General features: G+C 37.4%; 4 protein-coding genes across 4 annotated transcripts; all 4 read right to left on the bottom strand.

Moving 5' to 3' along the window:
- Positions 1-295: 295 nt before the first annotated feature.
- EAF02_000269 (uncharacterized protein) lies at positions 296-1,364 on the bottom strand. The gene is made up of 2 exons (XM_038896317.1): positions 1,083-1,364; positions 296-1,024 (listed from the first exon to the last, which is right to left on the bottom strand). The coding sequence occupies exons 1-2, from the start codon at positions 1,270-1,272 to the stop codon at positions 519-521; spliced, it is 696 nt and encodes a 231-aa protein (XP_038763176.1). The 5' UTR covers positions 1,273-1,364; the 3' UTR covers positions 296-518.
- A 1,107-nt stretch (positions 1,365-2,471) lies between these two features.
- On the bottom strand, positions 2,472-3,810 carry EAF02_000268 (uncharacterized protein; the record flags this gene model as incomplete). Its single annotated transcript, XM_038896316.1, has 3 exons — positions 2,472-2,851; positions 3,355-3,655; positions 3,730-3,810. 3 exons carry the CDS (start codon positions 3,808-3,810, stop codon positions 2,472-2,474), a joined length of 762 nt encoding a protein of 253 aa, XP_038763175.1.
- Positions 3,811-4,932: 1,122 nt separating this feature from the next.
- EAF02_000267 (uncharacterized protein) lies at positions 4,933-6,097 on the bottom strand (the record flags this gene model as incomplete). Its single annotated transcript, XM_038896315.1, has 3 exons — positions 4,933-5,383; positions 5,444-5,580; positions 5,651-6,097. 3 exons carry the CDS (start codon positions 6,095-6,097, stop codon positions 4,933-4,935), a joined length of 1,035 nt encoding a protein of 344 aa, XP_038763174.1.
- A 9,379-nt stretch (positions 6,098-15,476) lies between these two features.
- EAF02_000266 (uncharacterized protein) lies at positions 15,477-16,985 on the bottom strand (the record flags this gene model as incomplete). The annotated part of the gene is made up of 3 exons (XM_038896314.1): positions 15,477-16,516; positions 16,566-16,839; positions 16,893-16,985. 3 exons carry the CDS (start codon positions 16,983-16,985, stop codon positions 15,477-15,479), a joined length of 1,407 nt encoding a protein of 468 aa, XP_038763173.1.
- Positions 16,986-19,633: the final 2,648 nt, after the last annotated feature.

Below are 19,633 nucleotides of genomic sequence, written 5' to 3'. Positions count from 1 at the left end.
CTTATGAGGGTTTATAGTACTATTCTCTATAAATTTATAGATGAGTCGATAGGGCAATAATATGAGAGAAACATAAAATCAGATCAAAGGAAGCTAGCTCTTGGAAAAAAACGATTTGCAGTCTAGCGCACTTTTCGATGGGGTAGAGTAGAGCTGTGAGAGTACACTTTATAAGAGCCATGGACGGCTAATTTTGAGCAGAGAAGTTATGAGGACGTTAGCGGAATACCTGAAGTGTTGTGATTCCACGTCATGTTTGTAGCACTTGCTAATTTGTTTGTAGGGGGCCGATGAGTGAGGATTAGCTGATAATTTTGATTCTATACAATTTAAAATATCTCATCATCGTTAAGGAGTTGGAAATTAGTATATCCTGATATAAGAAAGAAGCCGCTTCATAACTTCTAACGCCAAGCTGTAGACATCCAAGCAGAATAAACAACGGTGAACCTGTACAAATTTCTTCAACTAAACGCACGCCGGGTATCCGCTTTTGTTCCCAATTCAATTCTCCACTTCTAATTCATCCACCCCAAGCCTCCAACCCATTTCCTTTCATTTCCGTTACTCCCTGCACAACCCAAACATTTCCTTTCCACTCCCAAGTTACTCACAGCACAGGAATGACAAACTTGTTTCCCACAATTCGTACATGCATGATTTGTCTCTCCTGCTCCATACATATCAATGTCCATTATAGTATCTACATCCATTTCGTCACCCCCTTCCGTGTTCGCTAGTGATGCATCGCAATCCTCGCAGTTGGTCGGTATTAGGTGAGGATGTGTGATTGTTTTAGGAGAAACAGATGTGGATGATGTATAAGAAGAATCGCTACTCGGTGAAATTTGACGGTTTGATGGCAATTGCCAGAAAGAATGGAGTGAGGCTTGTTGTGGAGCGTTATTTGGTGGGTTAGGTATTATGGTATGAGGCGAAATTGCCGAAGGTGAGGGCGGTGGCATGCAATTTGTATTTATATTTGAAGGTTGCTGCGCTGAATAAAGGAGGGAGAGGGTATGTTCTGTAGAGTTGATTAATATTTGACGCGCAGCTGTTGGATTGTTAGAATGAGGACATACGATGGACGGTGTCCTCATTTGGTCGATTATCTCTATGACGCTTCCTGGTACGAGAGGAGAAAAGATTCGGTGATCTTATTGATGGAGAATCAATATGCATAGAATTGGAGTTGTTGGAGTGTAGAGGACTGGATAGGAGAGATGAAGTGGTTGAGATCTCAGATTCGGAACGCTTGCGCTTGAGAAACATTTTGATTATTGACGTCGTGAAATAAGCCTTAGTTGAGCTGATAACTTAATACTATTGATAACAAAAGGAATTGACAGATTGAATAAGACAAGGGGATTTGATGTTGAATTGATGAAAGAATTAGAGAAGGCTGGACACGACATTGATGGAGCCACTTTACGCGAGGAGACGCGCTAGCTTGATTCACCAATGGGTAGGTGCATGGACTGACGGGAACTTCTCAACTTCAAAATTTGTAATAATTCCATTTTTCAATTGTTTGATATCAGAATCTATATTTTCATTGTTTGACCTTTGGTAAAGCATTGTAAGAATTCCTAGATCTTACAAACCGAGATTTTGGATGATAATAATGCTCAATCATTTTTTGGCAGTGTTTCGCCAGTCCGTACACATCCACTAATGATTTACAGCACGCGGATCGCACGTGTATCGATGCTTGAGCTTTGAGTTTGACATTGACCTTCAGTTCAAACAGACACAATTATTCGACCATTTCGCTTTCCTATGCTATTGATGTTGCCTTTACTGCTTCTGTAGCTTAAGAATGCACTGTTGTTAATTGAGCTTCCTGGGGCGACCCTCTCTATTGTTACATTTGAAATCTACTGGGCTCACAAGCTCGCCGGCTCTGGATAACTGCATGCTCCGATGCACATTCAATGTATAGCAAGTTATCATCAAATAGCTCAATTGGTTGCACCAAGGTCTCCCATAATCTCTGTATTCACATCATTTCTTTAAATAAGCACAGAGTATCTGGCACCGGAACCCCATGAAGTTTCATGGACTATGAACATGATTTGTACCTTGTGGAAGATGTTGATATCTCAAACATGCGCATTCTTCAAATATCAATTCTACTCTATTAAGGACCACAGATACGACATGCCAGCATTGCCATACTTGATTCTACTATCTACTACTTCTGGAAGTACTTCTTATGTCTGCCTCTAGCTACAACTAATTGTCCAAAAAACACCACAGTATTCCATAGACGACATTGTCTGAAAGCTGAAGTGAAGCTTTCGTCGGGATGGTCCATTCTCCACCAAGCAAATTACATAGCTTCAACATCGCCACCAACAAACACTTCGTTTCATCTTCTCCATAGTTTACTCAAAGCCAATCATATACTCATCTCTCGAATTCCCGCAATAACTTGTGGTAAAATTGTAAAGATTAGTGGTGACCGAGTCCTAGGATGATTCCTGATCTCTCGACAGATACCAGAGACGTAACATTGGAGCTCTCTCTTGACCATACCGCATGAGCTCTGATCCAAATTCCTCTCGAACAATATTAAGAAACAGCTCTGGAGATCCCATCTTCATTTCATTAGTGGTCTCCCGAAGACGTTGCAGTAGATGATCAAACAATTCTGGCAGAATCTCTGTATCAATGCGACAACCCAGAATCACGATTGAGTTGACTGGTCTTATCTCTAACGCGTCAAAGCCATTCCAGTCAAGGTAATCTTTCACTTCTTTCTTCTTTGAGCTCCATGTTCCACTGTATCCGCGCCACATAGTTGGGTCATTGATTCTCAACTCTCCGGCTTGGTTTTGGCGGACAGAGTCTATTAGGCTAGTTAACCTAGCTCTGTTACCTTTAGCTGACATGACATCGAGAAGCTGAAGGTCTAGATCGAAGTGCGGATGAATATTGTAGTGGTGAGAGAGCGCCTCGAAGTCGTTTCGCACACCCACCAAACCTGTCCAAATTTCTTGGATTCAAGAATCATCCTCAATGATAAACCACTGTTGCCAACCATGTTGAACAGCTGATCTCCTAGAACTTGAACATCGAAGGTGTATGTCGTATTCAAGGACCTAATGGTCATCGTAAAGAACGTGATGGCTCCATCTCTCGATAATCCAATTCCGTTTCCTTTACAGCCACAGAAAAATTCTTGGCGCGAGCCATCCTGAATGTTTGATAGTACCGGAAGAAATCAGTTCATTGTCGCGACAGAGTCTATAAGAAAGAAGCGCTTGTCTAAGACATATTAGACTTTTGAAAATGGGCTGGGAACTGAAAGGTTTCAAACATTCTGGGCAATGAAAGTTAAAAACTACTTACCAAATTCTGTGAAGGTAGCTTCTCTAGGTGGCATATACTCCCAGGATCCATCATCCGTGGTTGGTACATTATCCCAGTCTTCGGCTTCTGTATCTGTTGAGCCAACCGCCGTTGGTTCCATATCATCTTGGGGATCATCGTTCCTGTCAGACCAATCTGCGGCTACCGCATCTGCTTGGTTCTCCATAGTTGGAGATGAAGGCCAACCGACTGTAAGAGTGGTATCGTTATCAATACTATCATCTGCTTGGATATCGCTGAGAACAAAAGGCTCGGTGTGCTCTTGTTGAGTCAAGGGAATCTACAAGTACCAAATTTTAGCATGGATAGTTCAAGTTTCACAAAGGATGCATCAGTCAATTTCTGTTGACTTACCTCTATCTCCTGCTCACTCGTATCGGATGATGTTCCAGCATGTTTATGGACAAGCTCGGAAGAATCTGCCTTTTCAGACATAGTGATGTTGGGTGTCTGTAACTTTCAGAAATTTTGTTGGTTTTACAATTCATGAGCCTTTCACAGACAATGATTGTAAAGGGTGTAAAGGATGCAAAATGAAAAGTCTCTCTAGCCACTTCTGTTTTTTGGTGGTGTGTCTGCTTGTTGTGGAGTTGTGTCTATTGACTTGTCAAGGAGGCTCGAATTGTTAACCCCTATGAATTGTTAGTTAGCACTGCCTCGTGCTAGGCTGGCAAATCTTAAGAAATTTAATAATTTCAACACACGAAAACTGATTGCCTGCACCCTGAACAAAAAGGAAATTGGATATTGTTTTACATTGCAGGTGTATATAAAATTCACTCATACAGATTATCAAGCTGGTCGTGTTTGAAGAGGCATCAACATTAAAATATTCAGGCAACCAAATTGGGTTGATATTTAAGCTCTTGACCAATGAAATAATGCCTATGGGATAATTTACTTCCTTGGTACCGAATTCTTGTCATCAGTATACATCTCTCATGCTTTGGTTAGATAAACCATTATGGCCGAGGCTGGCGCCCGCGTTTTTTTGGAAGTCGCTGTATATCAGAGTGGGAGTGCAGATGGAAAGAGGAAATACTCTGTGGTCCCGATCCTCTAGATTAAAGGGCTCATTGTCTGATATTAATACGACATTTAAATCATATTATCATATAGTACTACCACATAAACTACTATATAGCCAAAAAATTTAGACTGTTATAGTGAACTTCATCTCTGTGCTACTATGTGTGAGCTCTTGTGTTGTTTTAGAGCTCTTATACCAGAAAGTCAGAAGGGGGGTACAGACACAAAGGGGGGAAACCTCTTATGATCCCCTTCTTTCAAAGCTTTATGATTATCTCAATCTCAATTCACATCATTCAATGGTTTTCATTTTTGTAGTATTATTGTATAAATTTTCCTATCAAATTATATGATTTGATGATTGATGTAGTGTGTAGAAAAACAAATCCCCTTTATGCTGTACTTTAACTTTCCTGCGAAAATCCTGGCATGATGATACTATCGATAGGCTCTAAAACATTCACTTAGCAACCTATTCCATACCCTAGTAGTCATAAATCGGTTTCTCTAACGAATTCATAACCTCCTTCAAGAGTCTACCGCCATAGATTGTCGACTTTGGATCAATTTTCGGTGCTCCTCCCGTCTTTTCGAAATCCTATCCTGGGAATTCTCCCAAACGTCGGTTATTCGGAGAAATGCTGCAGGTGCATCCGCCTTTCCCTCACGAGACCTGGAATTAAACCCTGGAGATGTAGCATCATGAGCTCGAATCATTGATTGCTCGTCAATGAATTGCATCAAGTCGTCCATAGTTGCTGGGAGAGTGGATGGCTTCCCAATTGCATCCATTAGACCTCCGACAGTCTTTCCTTGCATAATATAGAGCCACTCTTCCAACCTATTCTGCAGTCGCTTATGCAAGCCGTAAAGACACTCAGTGTCGCCTGAAATGTAGTTTCTTGCAGTTCTGGTCAATGGTTTGGTTGTGAGCGGTCGCCAGCCATTATCCTGGAAGTATGCCCCCTTCTGTTTTCTCCTTTAACCAGACATTCCAATTATGTGAGCTCATTGTATGATGACCTTCCCATTTCATAACCTTGTATAAGCCAAAGATGTTCGACTTCGGGGCCCACCGAGATAAAGCTCCATCAACTGCACATCACGAACCTTCCCAATTTGAATCCCAAATTTGTGGAATAAGGTATCCAAATCGCTACGGACATCCCACCAGAGCTGGACTCTGTCATGGGATTCCAAGATCTTCTTGAGAGATAGGCCGTCATCATTTTGACGGTCAAAAAACAGCTCCCTTGAGCTGCCAGACATCGAAGACGTAGGTAATATCGATCGAGATTACGGTCATCGACAGGAAAGAGATGTCGCCGGTGCGACCAAAGCCACCACCTGGGATAGGTTTCCCATTTTGGTCCTCTTCCGGTGTGCCTTCGCAATCGAATGCAAGCTCAACTCCATCCTTGAGCCGAGAGAGGACGGGTAGAAACTTGTCCAGCTTCTCGAGCGTGTCGATGAATACTATTGGAGCGGGCGCATCCGGGCTTCGTTTTGCACCTGTATTGAGAGCGTTCTCGGCTTCCTCGTCTAATGCAGCCATTCGTGCTTCTTCATCAGCAATTGATACCATGGGTTGTCTCACCCATGAGTCATCTGACGGAGGCCATGAGTCGTCCGAATTAGGAGTGGTGTCGCAATCAAATTCAAAGTGTTTGAACCCCAAGTTATGATATGTCATGCGAACATTTTTTGTCCAAAATAATTTGAAATGATAATTAGAATTAGAATTAGAATTAGAATTAGAATTAGAATTAGAATTAGAATTAGAATTAGAATTAGAATTAGAATTAGAATTAGAATTAGAATTAGAATTAGAATTAGAATTAGAATTAGAATTAGAATTAGAATTAGAATTAACAATAAAAAAGAAATTTCATAAGTATTTAATCTCAAAAAATTTTAATAATTAATTTAAATATTTTTTTGGGGGAAGGATCTGAATAGAAATAAATATCCTAAAAAGATTTTTTGAATTTTTAGATTTGAATATAATTTTATAATAGTTTATTTCGTTTATAATATAAGAGCTTTTAATGAATTCTATTATTATTAAATTGAATCAAATTAAATTATATTATATTATAGATTGGATAATAGTAGAATATTATATAACGTGGTTTAACAGTGGGTCGGCCATATCAGTAGATCGGCCATTTTTATCTCGAATTGTTATTCTATATTCAATACGTGTTTTCTTTATAATTAATTATAGAAATTTATTTCAAAAAAGCATGTATAATCTTAGTTATTTAAGCTATTGAATTAGACAAAAATTAATAATTCGAAAGGCAGCTCAGCTTTATTGTATATCTCGATCTATATTGAGTAATAGAATTCGAAATAAATCTAATATAATTGAAAGCTAACCAAAAAGTTATAATTTGATTGAATTGGAAGAGAAGGTATTTATTTAATATATACTTAATATGGATGAGAGAGGATTTTTATTTAAACTTAGAATAGTGGAAGATATGGCGAATTATATTCTCGAATCGAGAGGTGCAAAGCGTATTGGGAATCTCTGGGTATATCGATTTGTAAAGTGTTGAATTGAATTAAAGATGTGTTTTAGTTGTGTTTATGATTTTCAAAAAGCTTTTTGTAAAGATTCTAAGCTTATTGAAAAATGGTTCTGGTTGGTTTCGAATATATGAGCGAAATATAGTATTCTCGATTGTGATTTCTACAACTTCGATGAAACAGGCTTTATAATAGGTATAATAACCTTGGAATGGTAATAATTAATACTAAATGAAGTAGCAGAAACAAAGCAATACAATTAGGCAATAGGGAATAGGCTACAGCGATTATATGTGGTAATAGGGAGGGCGAAACTATATTCCTATTTCTAGTAGTTTAAGGATAGGTTCATCTTTCTAATTAATATATCGAAATCGATTTCTTTGTAGATTAGGCTATTAAATCTATATCTAATAGATAAACAAACAATGAGACAGGTTTAGAATAACTGAAGCATTTTAATAAGTATATTAAGAATCAAAGAAAGAGCAAATATTGGATATTGATATTAGATAGATATGAAAGTTACGAATTATTATTATTATTATTATTATTAGTAATTTTCAACCGGGCCGTATAGGCGAACCTCCCAGGGGGCATTACGGTTGGGCTAACTGCGGGATAATCTCTAATTTACATGATCCCCCTCTCCTAAGAGTGGGGTCTCAATACCCTCAGTAGCCTCTCAAGCGATAGCTAGCGCGCTTACGCTTTTGTCTCCGATCCTCTAAGTGCCTCCGTGTACGCTTTCCGATCTTTTATATAATATTTTGATTGAAAATTGTTTTATTCTATAAGGGTAGCTTTTATATATATTCTAGTGCAGTATAATATATTGCATATATCGATTTTATTCTTTATAGTCTTATTATATCAATTACCTTTTATTCTATATTTATATTCACTCAGATCAATCAATCCATTTCTATTTCCTCTTTTTATTTTTCTAATAGCATTCTAGGGTATATGCTCCTGTAGAAGTTTATTATAACAATAAATTTAGCAAACTTGATTGATATATGTATTAGCTATTTTAGTAATCATTCTTGAGCCGCCCAATTGCGAAATGGGTATTTAGGTCTAATATCTAGAGGCCAGATTTTGTAGATTACAAGGATTTTATAATAATATACAATATGCTCAAGGGATTTGTATACACCACATAAATAATAAATCGTTACTTCCTTGTATTTAAATTATTGATAATAGCTTTCGAAATCGCTGTGTACTAAGCGGATCGCTAGCATGCGGTAGAGAGTAGCTTGTGAGAGTTCTAGTTTATTAGAATATTTATTTGTGCTCCTTGGATTCCATTTCTGATATTGTTTGGAAGCATTGGTTTCTGTTTGATCCACCATACCTGTACTGCCGATTCCATAACAGTTTTTGCTATAGAACGGATACCACTTGCTATAGATCGATTCGTATACCCTGAGGCTGATTTTCTTATCCCTTTGTTAGCGAGTGTATCCATACGCTTATTCCCTTCGATTCCTGTATAGCCTGGTAACCATTTGATCTGGATTAAGTGTGTTTATATTAGTTTGTGATATTTGAGGAAAGCCCATTACAATGTAATAAAGGCTGTACCTTTTATTCCCTATATCATTGATGTGCTATTGATGTATATACAGATTTCCATTTGTTTTATACCAATAATATTTCTGATCGCTGCTTGGAGGCCTCGGTATGCCCCGATCGCTTCCGTGTCGAATATATAAGAGTTGTAATGCAATCCATCGTTTCCTTCGCATATTATCATCTATCCTCTATATACAATATATCCATATTCTACTCGCCTACCGTCCTTATCGGTCTATTCCGATTCATTAGAGAATATAATGATCTGATTGTGTGTATACTTATTCTATTATTTCTGAAACTGCTTTGCCACTATTTCTTTTGTAAGGCTTCTAATAGGATTCATTCAATACTCTGATGTGTAGTGGGACCCTACTAAAGTTGTTTTCTTGATTTGGGGAAGATACTGGTTAATCATCTGGACCTTTATTCTGGCTGACTGTAATTAGTCTTTCTTACTATTGGAGGAGTAGATAGCTTTTATCCCTTGATAATAAAGAGAGTGTTTTGGATTAATAGTTTAAGTACAAAGGATTGCTCTTCATTTTATTTATTCTAATACTACTTTTGCTAATAGAAAAGCACTATCCCTTATTATCATTATATTCAAGGTTGTTCACCAGACTAGAAGGATTTCTCTGATTACTATTTATAGAATCTTATTGATAACTAGAATCGCTCCTTCTAATTAAATACTTATTACTACTAGTATCCTATTTCAATACTATCCAGTGGTTTTTGTTTGTTCTATATACTATATCTCTACCCCATAGAATAGGGCTGGGTATAAGCAAGTGATTATTGCTTTCTGTAAGGATACTGCTAGGGATCCATTTGTAATCCAGGCTAGCCTTTGAATATGATGAGCCAATTTCCGGTTTTTAGCTGCTTGCATTTCGATATACTATTTGAATGTGAGCTTGCGATCAAACTACATATCTAGCTATCATAAAGCCGATTCTGGTGTAATCGGAGAGATAATGTAATTGTGGTTTATTTTGTATGCCGGGTTGATGAAATGTTTGTACTGTGTTATGTGGATCATCTCTATCTTTTCGAATGCAAAGATTATTTTATTCCTAATTTCTTAGTGAAATATGCTTTTCATATCTTTTACTAATATTGCAACATTTTGTTGAACGCTTACCGATAATTGATATAAACAAATATCGTCTGTATACCCAAATCGGAGTTTAGGGTCTTACTGGAGTAGCTCTACAAGATAAAGTATATATAGGATTGGCAAGAGGGGTGAGCCTTATAAAGTATTGCATTCCATTGTATTGTAGCCAGTTATTGCTTCGTTAAGTCTAACCCTGAATTGCCTTTGGGTTAAGAAGAAGTCAATCAGAGCAATCAGATTCTATGGGAACCCCTATCCCCTCATTCGTCTCAGAAATCTGTTTTTAAATAGAGTATTGAATATTCCTTGTATATCCAGCATAATCATTATAATCTTGTGGCCTTTGTTAAACGCTACTTTTGTATTATAAACGAATAACATTACTAAGTCCATAATCAATTGTTTCGGAAGAGTACTATAGTGTTATAGATTGAGTATTTCTTGTATTAGAATTATCCATATTAGATATCTTGCTATAATTCTTTTAAGGCCTTTTTCAATACAGAAAAGGAAAGCAATAGATCACCATAATCATAAGGACATTCAGTTTATCTTCCCCACTTTTGATAGTATAACTACCTCTACTTGCTTTTATGCTGTAGGGAAGTGATTAAGCTATAAATATTTATTGAAAATGGTATATAGAACTAAGCCTATTTCCATTCAGATAGCCTTCAGTAGTCTCATTGTGATTCGGTTTGTTTCTAAGGATATATTCGAGACCCCTATAGTATTACATTTCACTTCCTTTATAAAGATAAGCTCCCCTTAAGATAATTTTTTCCCACTTTAATTATATCCAGAGTCCAGAAGATTATTAATAGTTTTGAAGTGTTATAGAATCTCTAAACATAACAGCTCAGCCTTTTCTTTATCCAATATAATAATGCATTCACCTATTATGATTAGTGGAGAGCAGTATATGGGGTTCAGATCGTGCTATCCAATTATTCTATACAAATCTCGATCTGATTTCATTTCATTAAGGAATTTCCTTCAGTACCCTTTTTTGGCCTATTGTATGTATAATAAGAATGCTCTGCATTCTGTAAAGTAATCGCTATTGGTTGTGCAGTTCCGGAGGTATACATCTCAAGCGATCGTGCAATCGGATATCCACCAGGGGGCCGATTTTTTTATTTTCCGATCTGGTTTTTTTGTTATTCTGATTATCTATTGTAATACCTTCTATATATTTTTGATAGCTCGATTTAGGGTTATATTTGTAACTGCTATCTGTACCTTCCATTTGATTCCCATTATATTAGCTGATACCATTCTTTGAAATAGAGGTAGATCTTCCTTTTTGATGTGATATGTGTATTGGGATCTTGATGTTGAACTCGCTCTTTGTATAATAATAAAGAGAGTATTATAATTGAATCCGTAATGCATATCAGCCCTTACTTCTATATATATTCCTAAGATATTGGAAAAAACTAAATCGATCATATATCCTACTCTGTATATCGCTTGACCCAGGATGTTTGTAAACTTGAAACCTCTATTGCTAAACCATTTTGCAAGCCGATTGCTATCATACACTGTATTCACACCTAACTCGAATAATATATAATGAGCATTAAAGTTTTTCCCAATAATTATATCCCCAATTAGTATTAGGTTAAAGATTATCTCCAGGACTTTTAAGGTATTTGATTTTCTGTATAGATTTAATAGTTTAATTCTGTTTATAGAAAGCTATATATAATCTTTATATTCCTTTCCTATTAATTGTAGTACTTGTAATCTAATTTCAGTTCTGATATATATCATTACTCGTAGGCATCCCTGCCTTTCCTCGCTCATCCCGTTTACCCTTCAGGAGGTCATTAGGGACAGGTATTGGTATCCGTTATATGTTTGAGTATATGTATTAAATACCCAGGGTTCTTGTATATATATTATATCGATCTTTTCCTCAAACACTCGCTATAATATTGCTGCATGCAGTACAAGGCTTTTCTGTATATTTATTCAGATAATAGATAGCAGATTCGATCTATTCATATAGATCTTCCATTATTGTATTATATTCCCTAGTCATAGCCTGATTATTCAAAGCTTTAAGATTGAGATTCTTATTGATCTTTACTACCCTATTACAAGTAATACATTAACCTTACACATTCCGCTTTTTATTTATTAAGCTCCCCGAGATATTGTTTACTTACTCTTTTCCAATATCGCTTTCCGAGTTGCTATTATCTTTGTATTGGGAGACTGTATTCATTCTAGATTTCCTTTTCCTTCCTTACACTATCACCAGTATTTGAACTGTTATTGTTAATGCTGAGGCGATAATAATACTAATCTTCCCTGCTTGTTGGATAATCTGGATCTGTTTTCGATTTGGGTATATTGTCTTGCTGTTTACTTGCTAAGGCTTGGTGGGATAGTTGTTATAATCCGCTGGGAAGGGTCTGTGGCATTCTGTGTATTGTGTTGGATGATTATAATCCCTAATTGGTTTATGAGTAGATAATGGGTATACATACTTTCTATATATTGCTTCTCTTTTGTATTTCCAGCTTTTATAATATTGTTGATATTCTAGGTCATGTCTTCCCAAGGCTTGTCTTCTACTTGCTGAGAACATTCGAATCTCGTTGAATAGATTATAATGAGGTGACTACTTTTGGAAGGATAATATTCAGGTGATCCAATTCTGTTTATCTGCTTCAAGCTTGAATCTCACTATCCGTATTGAATATAATTCTATTTGATATCAGATTTCTTCCCTTATTTATTTTTCCCTAATTTTTGTAGGCATTTCCAGAAGATCGGTAATGATTATCGGGATCCCTGATGCTATATATATACTATAACTCATTGATTACAAGATCTATAGCTTTAGTAGCTGCTATAGTCTATTGCTTGTTTGTAAGAAGGATTATATAAGCTTCTAAGAAAACTATAACTGCCTACCCAGTTCGAATAGATATTATTGCCACAATAGCTCTAGCCCCTAGAGTAGCAATTTTTGGAATTGTTTTTATTAGTGTCTGTCTGATTCCTTATAAGGATAACTCCATTTTGATTTGTTTATCGAATCGAAGGAAGAGTCTTTCATCTGTACATTCTAATCTCGATGCTTTATTGCTCACCCACTTAAATCTATTTACAGCCCCTGCTTTTACAGTTGAGCCAGAGGAAATAGCGATTACAGTTTTGGGAGTTCAAAGTATCCCCGTATACATTTGTATAATTAGCTTTACGCTTTTTATTGCTAACTTCAAGTTGAAGGTCCCTTTTGTATTATCTGTAATAACTGTTAATGCTTTATATACCAATTCTTCTATCAATCAGTTCAGATTCTATTCCGCAAATTGCGCTACGAACTATATAAGGATCGTCTCGAAGCTGATAAATACTAAAGTTTTGTTTGTAGTGCGCTTTCATTGTGTATCGATCTTTTTTTGAATAGCTATCTTCACAGCTGTTTCAATAGTATTCTGATTGCTCTCAAACAAACTTAAAAGAGAATCAGTGCTTTTGTTACTAATTCGCACTCTCTTCGAAGCAGTAATTGAGGAGTGGTTATCGAGATTGATTAAAGAGCCTGCTATCCCTGTAGGTGATAGCTGGCTCGCCAGCCCTCTTTGATTCTGCTGCGACAGTATTCTCGAGCCAAGCAGCTCGGAGCGCTACAGCGATTGCGCTGGTATGTATTGTATAATATGATTTCGGGATATCCGTAGATATGGTTGTTATGAGCTCGTGTTCGACTTGACTTATATTGCTGAAAGGTGAAAGTTACGAATCAAGAGCTTTTCAAGTATATTGCAAAGAGAATGATATTATATACTTGGGTTTATTATTGTATTCAAGTTATTTAATTTAACTATTTGATATGGATTGTTTTAGCAATCTGAAATATTCATATGGTAATCAAATTGATAGATTTATTAAGGTATATATCAATTATATTTTGAAAGTTGAATTCTTTATAGCTTTCAAAGCTGTGTACTAAAAATCAATCATAATTCAGAATATAAAATCAGGGTTTCGAGGAGCAGGTTTAATATCTTTTGATTCTGAAGCTATACTTTCGAAACTGGATATTCGAATTCGTATACCTACTCCCCCCTTTTTCGATCTAGATTAATGGATTTCTCAAATCCTTCATAATTCAATAGAAACTCTTTTTCAATTAATATTAATTAAATCTTAAATAACTTGTTATCAAGCAAGCTCCTCTATATTTATATTTGAAACTATATTAACTTTAGCTAAAGGTATAAAAAGATTAGCTTATAAGAATACACTTTTGAATGTTGAGATTTGTATATTTCGGAAGGCAAATGAGGTATTAAGTAAGTATTGATATACAAAAAAAACTTAAATATGTTAAGAAGGAGTATTTACCGGATAAGAAGCTTTTGATATATTATTTCAGTAAAAGGTTGATATTCAGATTTAATGCGATGAGCATTAAAAAGAGAGGAATTCTAATAGAGAAGCATTTTTCAGTTAATATTGTAATAAGTATGGAAAGACAGGATATAATATAAGAACTTATCAGAATAATATAATAAATCCTAGATTATTAGAATCTTTATAGTTTTAATCGATTGATTTAATTGTTGTTGAATAATATAACTTTGGAATAACAATTCGAGGTAAAAATGACCGATCCACTGATATGGCCGACCCACTGTTAAACCACGTTAATCATTTTAAATATCAGATAATAGCTTTTAAGATTGAATTATAGTATATCAGATGAATAAATTGTTTTGGACAAAAATGTCCGTATGACACGCCATACCAAGTCCTCACTGGAATCTCCATTTTCTAATGCAAGATCACACTCTTTTTCGGCTAAGATCTCTTCGATGTAGTCCGACCATGAAAGCGCCCACTCAAGGTAGGGACTGCGTTCTATGTCCCCCTAAGGATAATAAGTTAGTATAAAAGCAAGTAAGAATAGGAGCTGTGGACATACTGATGGCGAGTGCGAATCAGAGACGTTCTCAAGGGTATTTTTATTCTCATAGAATTTCTCAACCGAATTTTGCAAGTCTTCGACAGATCCTGCTTGGAAATTTTGTTCGATATTGGAAGACATGTTCGTGTGATACTTTGTCCACTCTGCGGGGATATATCGTTGGTATGAAGGACTGTTGGTATAATGAATAGGTGTTTGTATGCGGATCGTGCTGATGGTTCTTCAAGTAGAGTGCAAGATTTTGCTTGACGAAAGCTATCAAAGTAAGATTTGTTGTGAGAATGGAAAGGATGTTGACTTGTAGAAGAATTGAACGAGGTCCTTATAATTACTTTGGACTAACAAGTGATACAGCGATCCATGTACCAAATATGGCTAGCTGTATTCAAGCAAGCAGTTAACCACTGTACTTGATAAGCGAGCCGTATATGTAGTTGCGTGAATCAAGCGATATTGATGATATAAGATCCACTGCATCGTCGGATTCTGAGATAATCTTGGATGATTTGCAGGTGTACGGTATCAATTGATTGTATATATGAGTAGTACAGTAACGGCGATGAAATCTACTAGTTACAAGATGTCTTTATGATACTATCAATGAGTGAAGCCGCACCGGCGCCACTAGTTAGCCAGTATTGTACGTTGCAGGTATATATGAAATTCAGCCATACATATTATAAAAACAGTGATGATTGAGTATCTTGAATTCCTATTTCTTCGAGAGAATTAATCATTACGCTATATTATTATAATTTTTCAACGCATTATTATCTGGTGTATATTTTGTATCCTATCAATATCCAATTCAAACATTTATCTTTCTGGCTCTCTCACATAAGACTCATATAACCGCTGCCTAGCTCTTCCAAATTGTACCTCTTAAAACATTGAGCGCTCAATTTCCTTGGCACGCCTTGCAGCAGCTCTTTCAGGATCATTTTGTTGTCGTGAGATCTCTAGAAATGCTTCTGGTGCGCTATACTTCCTATCTTGATCATTGGGGTCATATTCAGGGGCCATTGCGAGCTCGGCCCTAAGCATTGATTGCTCCTCGACGAAAGTCAACCAATCCCTTCTGTGACGTGGCTCAACTGGAGCAGCAGGCTCAGTGGGTTCTTGCAACTCATTTGTCGACAATCCCGACTCTATTCCCACGGCAGTCTCGATATGTTGTTTGGCATTCGCAATCCCTGTGGTCTTTTCTGCAGATTCGGTAGCCTTCTCGGGTATACTTATCTGCATTTCCTGATCCCAATATCTCAACTGTAGCGAGAGATGGAAGTATAGATGGAACATACAATCCGTATCGCCTGCAATATACCTCTTGGTGGTCTCGCTGATAGGCCCCTCCTCTTCCAGAACGCCATAACCTAGTTCATGGCCGCTGAAATAGTTTCGACCTTCATCCTTCTCATCTAACCAATCTTCAAGCTCTTTATTTCTCATGAAAGCCTTGCCATGCTCCCTCATGACTCTGAATAATCCCAGAATACTGTCTTTTGAACCTCTGCGTGACAAAAGCTCAAGTAATTGGAGGTCAAGAATTCTCCCTGGTGTAACTCCAAACAAGTGATACAGGGTGTCCCAGTCCTGTCGAACATCGAACCAAAGTTGCAGATATTTCTTTGATCCCAAAACTTTCTTTAACGACAGCCCTTCTACATTCTCTTGTTCGAAGACTTGTATTCCGAGTTTTATGAGCGCCAAGACATCTATAATGTATGTCTCTCTCCAAGAAAGAATTGTCATTGAGAAAAACGTTAGGACTCCATTACGACCAAAACTCTTTCCACCCTCGCAGTCACATCCGAGCTCTGGGATGTCTTCCACTAGCTGTGACAAAACTGGCAAGAACTCGTCAAAGGTTTCGGGAGTATCGATCATGATGGTCTTGAATAATGGCTCTTGTTCTACGGGTTCTGAAATAATTAGCATGATTTTCAATAAGATTGGACAATGTTAACATACCAATGGAATTTTCAAAGTCCCAGTCTATGGGAGAATCACTTTCCTGACCAATTTGGTCTCTTTCATCTTGGGAGACAGCCCAAAAGTCGAATTCGATACCCGATTTGCTCTCAATCTCATCGTTGTAGTCAGATGTGTAGCAATCTGACCTTTCGTCGCTAACAGAAACGAGGCTTAGCATGCTGTCCGATGAAGAGCTTTCGGTGTCTTCGTTATCATCATCTGAAAGATTTTGGCTCAAGCCATGAAGTTCGGCGAGATTCGATATATTATACTGTAATGACTATATTAGGGTGTCATCCAAGTAATGAAGGGGTAATTTCATACCAATTTTAAGTATTTCTTGCACTCATCGTCTAGGCCCATTCCAAAGTTCTCATCGAATTCGTCAGTGAACACAACGTCCCAGGAATCAGACATCCTCTCGATTATCTGAGTATATGAATAGATCAAGTGTTGTGGTTCCTTGAAATGGTGTTGCGAAGCTTTAGGGTCTTGCTTGTCGATATGAAGGCTCAAGTTTTGATATGAAAGCCAATGCTGCTGACGAAGTTATCAATTTGAAGATGTTGTGGTAGTAAGGACAGATTTGAGGTGCTGGAATCCGATAATCACAAAGACTTGGGATAGAAGAATGGCACGAGCATACACTGAATCCAGCTGCTGTATTCAATTCTTAATAATCACAGTGAGCGAGCGACTGTATAGTTGTGTGAATTAAGCGATATTAATGATATTAGAACCCCTGAAACATCAAATTGTAAGAGAACCGTGAATGATTTGTGCGTATAGAAAAATCTGACATGAGTACGGTTTTATATTATAAGAAAACCCCTAGATAACTACTGAACTAAGTACTGATTGGTGAGTTAGGTATTGTACGTCACCAACTGAAGTTATTTCACTAGTGGTACGCTAATAGCGCTAGGTTTTATAAGTTACTCATCATTCTACTGCCGCCAGTGTTGAGGAAATCGAACTTTAATAACTTTCAGAGATTCTATAGGAAAGAGAATTGGACACAGGGGTAGTACTGATACTCGAGAGATAGAGTAAGGATTGGCATTCTAATCGCTACAATGGCTGTGTCTTATTCGCTGAATTTCTTTTGCTATGGCATTGCTACAATAAATCCAATCTCCAATGCAAAAGCCAACCTAGCTTGGGACTAATTCTATTACTAACATCTTCAAGTTGGACTTATCTACATATATTGGAATGGATGTGCGAATATACATTATTGACTATAGGAAAGCTTTATGGTATAGCTCACAGAGATGGACACATTAGCTTGTGTACTAGTACTGACGCAGCACTTGTTCAACACCAAGTTACAAAATTTCTGCATCTAACAAGTCGTCTTAGAAGGCCACCTTACTAGAGAGTCTAGCGTGCACATGCGGCTCTTATGGTTGCTAAATTTTATCAACTTAAAAAACGAAAAGTCCCGAAGTGGGTCTACAGGAAACGTCGACTACTCACTAGATTTTATAGCGGGAGTCTTCTTCTATGATTGGTAAAGATAGTAGGAATAAGATTGAGTTAGACTTCTTGAGCGAATGAAATTATGTTTCCCTTAGACCATGGGTTGTCAACGCTGGTCTTCTGCATAAGCCATAACCTCTACAAAGATTATTAGTAGTAGGAAATTGATCGATTGGAAAAGCGGAAGGTTAGTTGTTCGCAGAAGTTAAATGAGTTTGGGAGATTTAGCGAAGGTGCGAATAACGTAGCTGTGGAAGGAATGGAAGATTGTGATCTTGATGAATCACTCCATAGCTACTACTATACTTGAGTAATCAGCAAAGGAAATTTCCAAGCTCTTCAAGTAGGTATGTAAAAAATGTAGACAGCAACTTTTGATTACTAAACTATATCAAATCTGAGAAGACATAGGTAGGTAATCGAATCATAAAGGTGTATACATCACAAAACAGTTATTGACTCGACATGAGACATAAACCATCTAAAGCATTCTTCAAATTTAGCTCATACCTCATTATTTCTTCACTCACATGTAGCTGGCATTACTTCCTGCTGTCTCATGGCGATAGCCCCTTCCTCCCATATCTTTTCTAGGCCCTAAAAAAGAGGAAAGAAGCACTGCATCATCAACATGTATAATGAGTCCGTAATCTCCCTCCTTCGTTGTTTTTCTCAACTACCACGACCACAGCGGTGGCCCAGTGTATCTGATACCCCGAAATACCGCCCAACAATATAAGATTTTGAATGTCTCAAAGCCGTTAAAAATGTGAACGTATTTCAATGTTCCAATCAACCTCAATATCTCCATTTATTTGAATATTCTAATTCGTTTGGGGATTTGGTAATTTTATTGTTGAGCCTGGCTGACCATCTGGCTAACAGGAACTTTTCACATCGAATCGCCCTCTTCGCTGCACGTCGTTCTTTCGCTCGTGCCCGTACCAATAATATTGCCGTCTCCCGCGCTGTCCTCAAAGCGCAACTGCCCGTCGCAGGTGGCACTGAGGCAACTGGCTCAAAACCGTAGCAGAAGCTACCGTTGTCACTATCTAGCGTGGCTTAACAACTATAGTTTTCAACCACTATAGCCATTAGCACCCGCAGTATATCCAAGTCCCACACGAAGGCTTTCGGTGGAAAAGAACTGATTCATGACACTTTCACGAAGTTTCCAAACGTGGAGGTCTCCACGACAGTGCATCGACGTTATGAGGACAAGTATCGTAGCGATCCCCACTCCCTGGATGGTAAAGATCACACGATACCTTTCTGGGAGCGAAAAGTAATCACCACCTCTGTAATAACGACGCGAGTCACAAGAGCCGTGACGAAACACGAGCGTTGGCAAGCCCCGAGCTTACGAGCAGAGATGCAGATCCGTGAGTAAAACGTCTGCATCAATCCTACAGATAATCAATCTATAAATCTATAGCCACCACCGAATGAACCACATCTGTGATCATTTTCTGATGTTCCGGAATTGCAAAATTATCGGTGTCTGGGTTTCTACCTCCACTGGAGTGTATGAACGTAGGTAAAAGACCTTAAGTCATGATAATACTGTAGTACACTAAGCGAGA

Source organism: Botrytis sinoallii (assembly GCF_014898435.1).
Source record: "Botrytis sinoallii strain Bc 23 chromosome Unknown BSIN_001, whole genome shotgun sequence".
In the NCBI taxonomy this organism is placed as follows: Eukaryota; Fungi; Ascomycota; class Leotiomycetes; order Helotiales; family Sclerotiniaceae; genus Botrytis; species Botrytis sinoallii.
Note: the sequence above shows the minus strand (reverse complement) of the source record. Positions and strands in the feature narration are given on the sequence as shown.